Source organism: Chroicocephalus ridibundus, chromosome 3, assembly GCF_963924245.1.
Source record: "Chroicocephalus ridibundus chromosome 3, bChrRid1.1, whole genome shotgun sequence".
NCBI lineage: Eukaryota > Metazoa > Chordata > Aves > Charadriiformes > Laridae > Chroicocephalus > Chroicocephalus ridibundus.
In genome coordinates, this window is record NC_086286.1 from 90,052,065 (window position 1) to 90,065,878 (window position 13,814).

A 13,814-nucleotide genomic window follows, 5' to 3' on the forward strand; every position below is an offset into this window, starting at 1 on the left:
CACCCTTCTGCAGCGTGGCTCTTACCCTGTGTCCCCCCGGCCACCATCCCCACCAGATGGTCCCCGTGGTCCATGGACAGAAGAATCGAAAAGGATGCTGCAGTGCTGCCCAACACTCGCCATCTGTCCTCAGGCTCTTCGGTAGCAGAGAAAGGTGCTGAAGCCTCTGTAGTTTCTCAATCTATTCTGTCCCCTTCTATCCACTGACAATATTTAAATTATAAGATGCAGCACCTCCACAGAGAGCACGTGGTTGACTACTTCACCTAATGCATTACCATGAAGTACAAGCCTCTGGCTGTCCAGTAGGGTGCGGAATTACTTTTTAATCTTATTCTGATGAAAAAGCTCATGGGATCTCCTAACCAGTCTGCAGACGCTTCCTACATAACACATTTCCAAAACTGAGCTCTAGTTCAACACTGCTGATTTTGCCCGAAAGAATTTCCTCTTGTGATATCATTGGGAACTGTACAAACTCCCAGCCTGCGCATGAACCAGTCAAACCAGCAAATGCAAGAGAAATGACAGCCAGCAGCAAGCGTTGGGAAGAAAGGTAGGAAAAACCACCCTGAGCTATTTCTGCACTGCAGAACCCCAAAGTGCTCCCCAGCTCTCAGTGAGGATGAGTCCTGAATGCACACGCTCTTCCCGGTCACCACCAAGAAACAAAACTCTGTTAATGTTAGTTTTGTGATTAGAAAACCGTTCATTAGACTATGTGAACAGGCAGCAGCATCCTTCACAGACCTGTTTGTCTGGTATGAAGTGTGCTTAACCTAGGAGAGTGCACTGGGGCACCCCTTTCCCTTACATAGCTGTTCTGAGGCACAGGGAAGAAACAGGTGAAGCCATTTTTACCTGGGACATTGCAATCCTTTCCAGAGAAAGCAAAAAAGATGAAGACAGAGGATGTGATATGCGCAGAAAATTTTCCCCTCAAGCTGACAACTGGGATGAAATAAATAAACAGTCACTCTTGAACAGCAGTCACCCACAAACATAACTTTAATCCCTCTCCTCCTTTCTGGAGTTGTACGCAAGCAAAATAAGCCACGATAATTCCTTATATATTAACAGGCTCTTGCCCTGAGACAAAAGATTTAAGGACATGGAGTGACATGCCCCAGTCTCAGTCTCAAATTCTTCTACCTTCCTCTCAGCACTTGGACAACCAAAAGAGACAGAGTAAAGGTGGGAGACTGGCACCATCTCAGAGAGCATCCTCACAGATGTGCTGTTATCGTCCCTGGGCCACCCGCACACAGCCCCTTACACCCCATCATGAGCACAGTTCTGGTGGGACTGGACATAACCAGAGTGGGACTGATGAAAACTAAAAATCCTCACCCTCTGAAACAGCACTTCCCGCACCACCGAAGCCGGCAAGGGCAGGCCACGACCCTCGGCCAGGGTTAACCCCTCTGTCGCAGGCTAGGGTCCTTGCCTGACTTTTTCTGGGCTTGCTTCCATGACTCTGCCAACCCCTCTTCCAACAGAGCCTGTCCATCCTGCCGCCCGCCCCAAGCCCCTGCCTCTCCCAAGGGGGGGTTATTCCACTGCATCGCTGTCTTTTCCTCTGTGTAGCCCTGGCATCAGCTCCCGGTTTTTGGCTGCCCATGGGGCTGCCAGCTCATGACTTCACCCAGCATCACCATCGCTTCTCTTCTCCTTGCTTACATCCCACTATTTTAGTGTGACCCACAGCCTTCTCCGACGCAAGGCTACCCGCTCAAGGAGGCAGCGACGCAAACAACGGCAGCAGTGGAGGAAAGGGAGGAAAAGACCCAGCACCCAAGGAGGGAGGGAAGCCCCTCACCGCACCGCTCACCGCCCCCCACCCCCGCCCCGTCCCGCTTTACCATGGCATCGTAGCGCAGGAGGTTCATGAAGTGGACTGCCTCCCGGCCCTTGAAGCGGGAGAACCACACCGTGCCCTGGTACTGGTCCCCGGCGTCCAGCAGCAGCACGTTGCGGTGCGCGGCCCGCGCCGCCGCCACCAGCGCCGCCCGCCGCGCCACGCCGCCGAAGCAGCCCGCCGCCCGCTCCGCGCCCGCGCAGCTCCGCGTCCCCTCGCCCTGCGCTTCCACCCGCCCGTGCACGTCGTTGGTGTGCAGCAGGGCCAGCCGCAGCTCCGCCGCCCCCGCCGCCGCGCACAGCACCGCCGCCGCGCACAGCCACAGCGCGCCCGCACGACGCGCCATGCCGGGGGGGGGGTTCCGCGCCGCTCCGCGGCACCGCTCGGGAGCGGCGGCCGGGAAAGTGGGTGGCCGCGGGCGGGGAGGAGGGACGGGGAGCGCCGCGGCGGGGCGGGGAGCGGGAGAGCCTCCGGGGAACCCGCGCAGGCTGCGCGCCGCTCGGCGGAGCCTCGGGGCTGGGCTGCGCGCCCGCGCTGCCGCTCCGCGGGGCGAGCGGCCGGCGCCCGCCCGTCGCAAAGGGCGCGCCCTGCCTCCTGCCCGTCGGGCGCGGAAGCCGCAGGTGCTCCGCGGCTGCCGGGCGTCTGCAAGGGCTCGGGGCGGTCGCCCGGGGCTGCCGGGCACCTTCCCGGTGCGAGGGCTGCCCGCCGGTCCTCGGGGACCTCTAAGCCCCGGGCGCCGTCCTGAGCCCGCGTACTCGCCAGCCCCCGCTGCCCCGTCCGCCCCACCGGTGTGTCCTTCGCCACCGGGTTGGAGACGGGCTTTCGGCCGGCTGCTGGAGGTCAAACGAGATGGAAATTCAGCCAGCAGGGAAAGGACAAACTCCAGTGCTTACAGGAAGCCTTGGTGAATGTTTAGTACGCTGAAAGGGGTTTCCGAACCCTCACATGAAAATGTTTGTTTTAAGGGTTCCACTCAACCTCCTCTCCTCCGCTTTCTCCAACGATTCTTAAAATAAGAGAGTGCTATTTCAGCCCTGAAAAGAGTTACGCTACTTTAAGAGTTGATTTAATTATAGCTCTAGTGTTTTTAGCATAGACTCATGAATTGCTTTCAAGATTTTCCTTCTGTGGTTAAATGCTAAGCTTTTAGTTGCGGTTTGGCATATGCACACTGAGGGGAAAATCTGCCAATGCCTTAAATAAACAACTCGTTTGGGGTACGGCGTGGGGTGATCGCCGCTTCGGTAAATCAAACTGACTGGTGGGACCACCCGCTCCTTTAAGTTGTGCATCCACCGTGTGGGCCAACACCTTCTACCACTATTAAATGATGAAATTATTTGGAGAAAGAAATTTTTGAAAGTTCGCTTCCGAAGCGCTGTAACTTCCGTATACTTTCTTGCAACTTTTGGACAATTGCACATTGTAAGCAGTGACTGACTGGTCCATTTTTTTCTTAAAACCAGAAGCTTCCCCACTGTGTAGAGAAGCGAGGGTTTCTTACAGCACTACGGAGGCTGTACAAGTTGCTGTCTCCTTTCCGCTAGATGATGTCATGCCCCGGTTTCCTGGGTACCCAAAGTCCACTGGATGGAATCTGAACTCATTTGGTCTGTTTGTTTCCTCAGATGGCTGGAAAGTGAATGAACCTGTATTTTCTTCCGTGATGGCTATGTGGCTGTGCTCCCACTGTCCCCATGTTCCCGTACGTGACTTGAATTAAAAGCTGTGTGGTATCTTCTCATTCCCTTGGATGACTGAGCTGTGCACTACCTACCCCATCCCTACCTATGTCATCCCTACCTACCTCATCTCTTCCTACCCCATCCCTACCTACCCCATCCCTAATGGCATGACCTGCTCTAGCAGAAACTGGAGTTGTGCTTCCTCTCCTCCTTTTCACATCCCCTTTGTCTGCGTTTCCCCCCACCTCTGCTGGCCCTTGCTCACAGCCTGGCTGGGATTCAGTTCAAAGCCAAGACACAATTAGGTGTCCACAAGTAGGTGCCTACCTGTGCTCTAGTTTGTGTAAGTTTTTGTTGTGGGCAATGGAAGTCTTGTCAGGACAGTCACTGGCACTTCAGAGAGTGATCCTGTCACTCTAAAGTAGACACACTGGCTGCGATTCATCACTTAAACAAAGGTGCTGGTGCTGTTTGGTGGTCTCCAGGTCTGCCTCCAGAAAGGAGGATCTTGTGTAGGTCTTGTGTCACACCTGCCAGCCTCATGTGAATGTCTGGATGTCTCTTTTTGGGCAGCTGAGTGTCTCGTGCCATGGCTGGTCTGCTGGATTGCTCTTTGGGGGACATTCCCTGTACTGACTAGATCTCCACTGACTTTATGAGTTTAAACAGCTCGTGACGTGTAGAAATTAAGCACCAGTCCTGAGTTCAGTCACACCCGCTTCATCCTGATCCAGAGGCCCGCTCCAAACCTGCTAGACAAATTGCAACACCAGCACTACCAAGTGGGCCAAATCTGTTAGGAAGTCAGCTGCGTCAGAAACAAAGACAACTGTGGCCAGTTGCTCTACTTCTCGATGACCATGTGTGTGTGCATGTGTGCACCAAACATTTATCTTGTTGCCATCTGTCTGGCCTTGTCTTCTTTCCTCATCAGTCACTGTCCCCAGCCACATAATTTATAAACAGATGCTGGTTCTGCTCACTGCAAGCTCTGTGCAAACACAGACAGAGCAAAAAACCCAAGGAAGCAGAAGGTATTTGCCTCCACAATATTGTCTTTGGCTTGTACAGCACAGCCCTACCCCAAACTCCACAGAGCTCTTCGTGCCTGGAACAGGCACACTTTAGTCTGGTTTGGGAGAGCGTATCAGAAATGGCCTGGGCTGTCCTGGAAAAGCACTACATCTCGTGTATCAGGGATTGACAACGGAGTACTTGTGGGGGGGCCTGCTGGCCTTGGCCATTCATGATGTCTCCCTTATCAAGCTTCTCATTCTGATTCTGAGAAGATCTCATCTCATGCAACATTCCTTTGCAAGGGGATCAGCCACATAAATAGGCACCCTTTTGCTGTGGGAGGGCTCTGTGGTGACTGTGCCTTTATCCTAGGAAGCAGCTTCCTGGATATTAATTAAGGCAAGAAGAAGGAGAATATGCAGGACCAACCTTGTGCTAAAAAGGGCCTACTCAAGAACCATGCCAGGATGCCCAGAGCAGGGATATCTGAGCCAAGGCATCTGCTCCTAAAACAGGATGACCACTAGATATCCACCTGCTCCTATCGCAGCCTTTCCTGCCTACCACTGATGTTTTAAGGAAAAGCATGATATTGTGAAAATGCACAGAAATACACCTGAGGCTGCTGGAACTGAAGCTAGAGAAGACAAGAGAGCACCAGAAAATGTGTGTCTAACAAGTCTATGAGAAAGAGAGAGGGCTAAAGAGAGGAAAAAAGTAACTGTAAGTTGACTCCTTCCTTTATCCCCTTTTCCTCCTCTGAAAGAAGCGATTAAGCCATGCTTCAGAATGTCAGTGGCACATCCCGTGACAGTGGAAATTGGTCTTTATATTCAGCACAGTGTATGTCTCAGGAAAGCTATTCCAGAGATTCTTTAATAATTTCCAAAGCTCTCACACAGGATTGGTTCTGACATGGGCTGAAGTGTTGCAAACCTTGGTTGGGCAAGGGTGAATGCCACAGCCAGCCAGCAGTCTCTTGGGAGAACGTGGGTATTACCTCTCCTTCGTTGTGGTTTCCTTCTAGGAAGTGGGTTGCTCTGTATCGTTCCTCTAGGTCACTCAGCAGAGCTGTATGGGCAACAAGCTCTCATCCTGTAAGCCACCATGGACAAAGGATAATGAATATGTCTTGACTTTTGGGGTTAAATGTTACTAGAAGTAATTTCTGGTGCTTCTGTATAGAGCTTCCAGTAAAAGCCTTCTTTTGTCACTGTATTTCTTCATGGCATCTCTGTGGCAGGGCCCAGCAGCTCACATCAGGCATTGCAACATGTTTGGTTTCAAAATATTCAGCAATGGGCCAAGAATGGGCCACTCAGCTGCACTGGATGGCTTCTAGAGGAACTCGGGGCATTAAGGCCAAGGCAGCCCTCTCTTCACAGGGTCTGTCTCTAACATGACTAAGAGCTGTCACAGCCTGTGGCAGCCACCTGGGTAAACGTCCCATGTGGGTAGAATTTCTGATGCTCTACCACAAGCATTCCAGGGTGGTCTGGCTCAGCATCAACTGAGCTGCTAGGAATGGTGGTTCCCGGCATTTCTCTGCTTGGAGGTGTTACCGGAATAACCAGACTTCCCTCTTCGGCCTTTACATAGAAAGGGTCTTTCTCTGCTGCCCTTCTAGCTGTATGATTGAGAGAGTCTAAACTGAGGTCAGCCACTTCTTACCCAAGAGTGAGAACCCAAAAACAATGACCTGCCTCAGCAGACTTCAGAAGACTGTCAGTGTCATGAACAACATCTTTGGCTTCTCATACAGCTCGTCACCTCCATGCATGACTTCATTTGGCCCCAGCTCACGTAATCTCTGAGACATGCTGTCATTGCTTTTCCAGGGCTGAACAAGACACACTTCCTCCTTGGGTAAGCTCCCACCATTGCGGCAGGGGGGTCCAAGGTATGCCTTAGAACGATCTCCCCCACTGTTCCTTCCCTCAGTAAATCCTTTGGACATCATTCCCATTTCCATCCTGGCGGAGTGGGGATCCTCATCCCTTCTCTCTCCCTCCTGTGTCTTACAAGTATGAATTTTCATTGTAATGCTTCATCCAAACAGACTCGATCCCTTTTGATGCAACAGTATTTCTTTCTTTTCTTGATATCACTAATTGTTGTTGGACTTGTGGCATTAACTGAAGTAATAGCTACTGCTTTATCTCTGGTATAATGATTTTGCTTTAATAACATCAAAAGGTGAAGTACTTTGCTTTTATTAAGAATAATTTGCTAACTTCTCTGTGCATGTGATTGAGGGGATAGGGGAAAGGAGAGTGGCTATCTAACACCCATACATTTTTTGGGTTCTCTATACACAGGTTTCTCAAGCGGCATGGCTAATCAGAAATGTGCAAAAACCCTCTCTAGAAAAAAAGCTCTTTCTTTCCCACAGTAGAGTGGGAAGGGGCCAGTGACTAATACCATCCCTTCTAGCTGGTAAGGAACAGTCATTACTTCTTCCCTTAGAATGGAACAGCAACCACGTGTGGTTGTTTGAGCCCTGCGCTGATGCTGAAAGGAGATTTAACTTCTTCAGTCTCTGTTCCCTTTCCCATGGCACCTGCACACCATGCTTCACAGCAGACGAAGCGCGTTTCACCAGTACTGCCTGGACCTCCTGGATGCAGTGCCTAGATTCAGCCATGTATCTTTGGCATATAGTGCTTCGTTTCTACTTGCCTGGAAACCATTATGATACTGGTATTATGAGTATTTATTGCCTGTTCTACCGAAGTGCTTAGATTCCAACCCAAGAAGTGTCTCAGATGTTAGGTGTCACTGAGACAGGACATAAAAAAGAGCCCTTAGGCCAGAGTTTACAGTCCAGATTAAAAGTACATGGAGCAGGCTGTTAAACAAATAATTGCATAGGGAAAAGTGTCAGATGGAAAAAAGGGTCTTGGAAAGATAATGTAGAAATCTAAAATAAAACGAGTTTTGAGATCAAAGCTGGATTTTACTTACGTATTTATTGTTTGGTCAGAAAATACTCTTTGGAAAATAAATCCACACACTAGCTGTCTCTTCTTGCCTGACCTGTTAAATTGGGTAGTTGTATATTTTGCACCTGCCAACAATAAAGTAAGTTGGTTGTCACTAACAATGTGAAATATCATAGCATTTTTTAAGCCATGATACAAAATATCTAACTCAAATACACTTCCCATGAGGAAACAGCTAACAAGTAGTCAACGTGGAGAGACAGCCATCCTACCTGTCATGGGCACCTACTTTAGAATAAAACCTCTATTGACTAGAGCAAGTCTAGATGACTGAAGTTAGGTCAGACAAATCCCATGTGCATACAGGATGTAAGCATACCTTTCAATATACATATGCAATCTTATACACACGTAACATGCATCGTAGTGGTATATAAAATTAACATGAAGATGTAAGATATTCTTAAAAGACAGGAAAGGGTGTGTGTCAGGAGGGTGGGGCCAGGCTCTTTTCAGTGGAGCCCAGCAACAGGACAAGAGGTAACGGGCACAAACTTGAGCATAGGAAGTTCCACCTAAACATGAGGAGGAACTTCTTTACTTTGAGGGTGGCAGAGCACTGGCACAGGCTGCCCAGAGAGGTGGTGGAGTCTCCATCTCTGGAGACATTCAAAACCTGCCTGGACGTGTTCCTGTGCAACCTGCTCTGGGTGACCCTGCTCTGGCAGGGGGGTTGGACTAGATGATCTCCAGAGGTCCCTTCCAACCCTACCATTCTGTGATGCTGTGAAATCTCACAACGTTGGCCATACAGTCTTAATTTGACGTCACTGTGCATATGTATTATGATCGGGTTTTAATTATAAGATCATAAAATATGATCTTTTCAATTGGACTTCTGATTGATGTACCATGCAGGACAGACTATGGAACTCCTCACTGCTGTACCTCAGTGTTACCAGAATGTTACTTAATTTCTAGACCCCCCCTCTGAGGTAACATAGTGATCTCATCACCCTTTTACCAATCAGGGATTTATGATGCACAGAAATTACAATAAGAAGTGTCACCTTCCCCAGCTTTGTCTCCTAAGACATGGCTTTTCAGAGTACTCAGGTGGGTGTAGTCCTTTTCTCATGCACAACTTCATCTGTAGCCTTTGGTAGCCCTACACACTGCGGAACCACTCATCCTCAAGTCAAGCACCAGATGACATGATCACTACTTAGAAAACAAAAGTGAGCAGTGACTAGCAAAAGTTTTACTAAGTGAATTCCTAAATATCATGGTGAGCCTGAAAGGCTTCAGCACCTGAAAAGGTGCTGAAGTAAAGTGCCGTTCTTCAGGGAATGAAGCAGGTAGCCGTGTACTTCAAGACACCATCATAGTGCCTTTTCACAGGGAACTGGGTAAAAACAACTTTAATGCTGGCATTGCCTGATTTTTCTAGATTTGACTCTGCAACCTCAACAAAACCTCAATCATTTTGTCTGCAATGTCCTTGAGTCTTTAAAAAAACAAATGAGAACAAAAACAAAACCAGAAGTTCTATCATGTGGCAGCATGTTATTATCTCCATGGTACCACCGTTGGTATGGAACTTCTAAATCCACAGTATAGACCTCTTCCTGCTGACTCCTGCCAAAATGACAGACAGTGATAGCATGTTTTCATCCTTCATGTTGCAATATTATACCAGGTTAGACATGGGGTTTCACAGAGACTCGCAGGAAGCAGAATAGTGTCACATACGCACCCCAAGGCCTCTGGTTAACAGAACACCCTTTCTGCTTCTTCCTTCCCTCTTTGATCCCTCCTGACTCATCTCTTCCAGTATGCTTTTTTTTTTTTCTTGTCTCTGGCTCCAGGTACTAATCCCATTCTCATTTCATTCTCTGCTCTGTCAGTCCTGTGAGTTCATTTAATTTCAATGTCCTGCCCTACCACCAGGCTACCGGTCAACTCATATTTCTTTGGCTAACCGTCCACTCCTCCTCACATGGCCAGCCTGGATATTCCTGGCTCCCACTTCCAATTCCAGTCCCAGATTCTTTCTCCCACTTTCCATTCCCAAAACATTTATGATGAAAAATAAAATCACTTAAAAGCATATAAGTATTATTCAAAATCCATAAATGGAAAATTATCTTTCTTTTTCTGGGAGATTTGCTTATTTGCAACTGACACCTATTATTTAATCAGAAGGCAAATGGTTCACAGCCGTCGAGCTCATGCACTGTTCGTCTAGGGTGATGCTGCACTCTGCTGGATGTGGCTAGTTCTGTCACTTGCGTTTTTTAGTCTCCCCCTCCCCTATTTTCCTGCAATTAGTTTGCATCCAGCACTTTTCAGACAAGTACAGTTTTAGCACAAATCATTTCTACTTTGCAGCATTGTTTTTTTGATTGATTTCCCTCTTTCTGATTTGGCTTCCATTATACCAAAATCTGAAGATACAAGAAAATTAGAGGAAGAAAAAAAGATGAAGGAGTGGAAATACATCCGACCATCCAGGTGTTTCCTTTGTGTTTGCCAGACGTCAGTTCTGCAAGTGCCATCTCTTGTGAGAGAGGTCTCCGTAGTCCATGCCCCTTTGACCAAACATCCCAACTATGATAGGCTCCAGGCATCTTTCCGTAGCTCCTCTTCCTTAGAAGAACCGCTAAAGAAAAGTCTGCATGAAATTTGCAAACAATCAAGGACTCAACTGGTCTAATTAAAACAGAATGTACTAAGAATGTATAGGAAAACTGGAGTGGACCGAAAGGACTTGTCTGAGTAACTAACTCAGTTTACTCAGCAAATGTCAGGCTAGGAAGGTACATCTTGGATTCATTACAAAGGAAGCAATATCTTACTTGTCCTCCGCTCCTATCCTCAGGCAGCTGTCAGCAAGACAATCTCTTCCTTCCTCTCCTTTCTGATCCTCTTGACTACAGCGTCTCAGAGACACAGCTTCTAGTGTCCGACGTTTCTTGTCCCTACTGCTCCCACAAACACCGTTCCTTTATAGCCTGTGACCGCTTTTGATGTTCAAGTTGTGACAGATTTCATTACCTTATAACATGGGCTGGCCGCAGTTATATTTCAACAATGAAACGTCTGCACCATCTGGGATAAGAGTCTCTCTTCTCTCTACAGTGGTTAACACCTTCTAACATGACCCTCATCCCTGCCCCCTCCAGCTAACTCTGGAGTTATATTTCCCAATTTCCTTTCTCAGAACTTGGCATTTCAAAAGCCTCTTTGATCTTGCCATCACCTCGGCATGCCTGAAGGGTAAAGATGTGTAGACCGTGGTTTGCATGTCAGTCTCCCCTCATTCAAGGTGTTGGACTGGCTAGGTCGATTTGTTCATAAAGCAACAAGACTGGTATTTTCATACCCTTTTATTATTGATACTTCTCCTCCATAACACTGATGAATTATCGACAAATTAAAATCCATCCATCCCAGTGGCTAGGGACTTTACTACTTTTTGGTCCATGGAGTTCTGTTTCTGGACTGTGTTTAATTCTGTATTTCTCATAACTAATGCATTTGATTCCTGTTTGACCTGAATTGTCAGGAAACCAAAAGAAGATTCCATCAGTGGAATGACAAGCAAAACAAAAGTACAATACTGCACTTCTGACTACTTATTTATAGCAAAGACTGGGATGCAGGATCTGAAAGGTCTCACCTATAAAGAGCAAGTCCAGCCAAACTTTGGATTAAAAAATTAAACCATGTTTTCACACAGGAATGGTGTCACACTACTTAGCTGATAATACCCTGATCCCGGTGTAAAACCCTGATCCCAAAGTGTAAATGGCATTACTTTTGCTCCTCCAGTGCTAGGCAGCAACAAAAGGCAGTACTTTATTCTACGGAAGCCCAGGAAAATTTCAAGCAATAAAGATTTCACTATAGGACAACCTCAAAAACCTGTAACTCTATTTCCCTGGCTCTAGCTCTAGTACATTCCTTCTGATGCTGTCCATAACATAAGCACTTCCCAACCCCTGCAGGCCATAAACATTGGACGGACCCAGCAGACCTCTTCTTTTGCCATATTATTTTGCACGCTCATAAACCAGCTGCTGTTTCTGAGCTATTCCCATACAGCTTAGCATAACTGCCAGGAGGCTGCTCTTAGAAAATTACAAGTATTTCCCCTTAGCTCATCCCTTTCACCATCCATCTCACATTTCGGAAACAGTTTTTATTAAGCAGCTATGTGCTTATTCTGCCTGTTCAGATGCTACTGCGATAGCTAAAAAGTAATAGTAGGTATTGCGCACTGATAAGTGTAGATACCAGAGAGACTGGGATTTCTAAAGAGATCTGGGATCTCTTGGTATTTGTGATGACAAATAGTGTTGGCGACCTTTTGTTATTATTATTATTATTATTACACTAAACAATGCTTACTTTTGGAACAAAACGTCATGCTATAAGGATCAGTTCCCATTAATCTCGACTGGAAAGTGTGTTGAAATGATGCTGAGAGTTACCAGCATAACCAGTTTCACTTTTTAAACTGAAACTTTTTTTTTTTTTTTTAAATTCGGAAGTGCAGATTCATTTGGAATTTTAGCTAATTTATGCTGAAATGGGTGGAAAAGTGTTCAGGTCGAAATAAACCATTTTTCAGGGGACTTGTTTTTTTTTCTTTTCAGATTATTGGTTCAGGAAAACATTTCAAGCGTTGCCTTTTTGACTGGTTTTAGAGCAGGACTTAAGAGTTTTGTGCTATAAACCTTTCCTGCACAGCTACAATGGCACTCGTCAGGGTTGGGTACGTGCAAATTACTGACTAGGCCCACCGACAACAGCACGCCAGCGGGTGACAACAACCTCACTTGGGACAAATGCAAGAGAGTACAAAACAAACATGGAGAAGCATTTAGGCCACAAGGCAGCACCTGGACTAAGACAGATTTGGATCAAATCCCGGGAGGTGCCAAGGACACAGAAAAGCCCTGAGGCTTGGCACAGCACCTCAGCTTCTTTAAAATGGCACCGCTGGTGGCGGTTCCCTCCCAGGCCATTTGCCCGCCTTCTCTAAAGATTAGAGTCACAGAATCATAGATCGTCTAGGTTGGAAAGGACCTTTAAGATCATCGAGTCCAACCATCAACGCAACACTGACAAAACCACCACTAAACCATGTCCCTCAGCACCACGTCTACTCATCTTTTAAATACCTCCAGGGATGGTGACTCCACCGCTTCCCTGGGCAGCCTGTTCCAATGTTTGACAACACTTTTGGTGTAGAAATTTTTCCTAATACCCATCCTAAACCTCCCCTGGCATAGCTTAAGGCCGTTTCCTCTTGTTCTATCTCTTGTTACTTGGGAGAAGAGACCGACCCCCACCTCTCGACAACCTCCTTTCAGGCAGTTGTAGAGAGCAATAAGGTCTCCCCTCAGCCTCCTTTTCTCCAGGCTAAACAACCTCAGCTCCCTCAGCTGCTCCTCATAAGGCTTGTTCTCCAGACCCCTCACCAGCTTTGTTGCCCTTCTCTGGACCCGCTCCAGCACCTCAGTGTCTTTCCTGTAGTGAGGGGCCCAAAACTGGACACAGCACTCGAGGTGGGGCCTCACCAGTGCCGAGTACAGGGGGACAATCACTTCCCTGGTCCTGATGACCACACCATTCCTGACACAGGCCAGGATGCTGCTGGCCTTCTTGGCCACCTGGGCACACTGCTGGCTCATATTCAGCAGCTGTCGACCAACACCCCCAGGTCCTTTTCCACCAGACAGCCCTCCAGCCGCTCTTCCCCAGGCCTGTAGAGCTGCATGGGGTTGTTGTGACCCAAGTGCAGGACCCGGCAGTTGGCCTTGTTGAACCTCATACCATTGGCCTCAGCCCATCGGTCCAGCCTGACCAGATCCCTCTGCAGAGCCTTCCTACCCTCCAGCACATCGACACTCCCACCCAACTTGGTGCCATCTGCAAACTTACTGAGGGTTCATTCAGTTCTGAGGGTGCAGAGCACTCCCGGCAACGCCGGGCGCCCCCGCTCCACCTCCCATTGCCCCGCGCACTGCCGAGGCACACTCGGTGCACGTAAGGCAACGCTTGGGCTCGCTGCAAGGGCCGACCCTGCCTCCGCCGCCCCCCGCACACCTGCGTCCCGCCCGCTGCCTCCCCGGGTGTGGGGGACCCCGCGGGGCAGATCGTTGCGGGCAGCCGCCGACTCACCCTCCCCGTCGCGGAGCCCCCGAGCCCCGTCTGGCAACGGCGAGGCGGAGCGCCGTGGGGCTGGGAATGGCGGTCATCGCTCTGCAGGGACGCGGCGCAGCGCGGGCGGGAGGGAGAGGC

General features: G+C 48.6%; 1 protein-coding gene across 4 annotated transcripts in view; it reads right to left on the bottom strand.

Moving 5' to 3' along the window:
* NT5E (5'-nucleotidase ecto) overlaps positions 1-3,741 on the bottom strand; it is a 29,301-nt gene extending 25,560 nt beyond the window's left edge. The window contains exons 1-2 of one of the 4 annotated variants that reach the window (XM_063330054.1): positions 1,863-1,999; positions 862-951 (exon numbers count right to left, since the gene is read on the bottom strand). In XM_063330054.1, coding sequence (XP_063186124.1) covers positions 862-870 — 9 coding nt within the window. In that variant the 5' untranslated portion in view covers positions 871-951; positions 1,863-1,999. Of the gene's footprint in view, positions 1-861; positions 952-1,862 lie in introns of all 4 variants that reach the window. The other 3 variants (XM_063330053.1, XM_063330051.1, XM_063330050.1) reach the window with 3 other exon arrangements.
* Between the last annotated feature and the right edge of the window lie 10,073 nt (positions 3,742-13,814).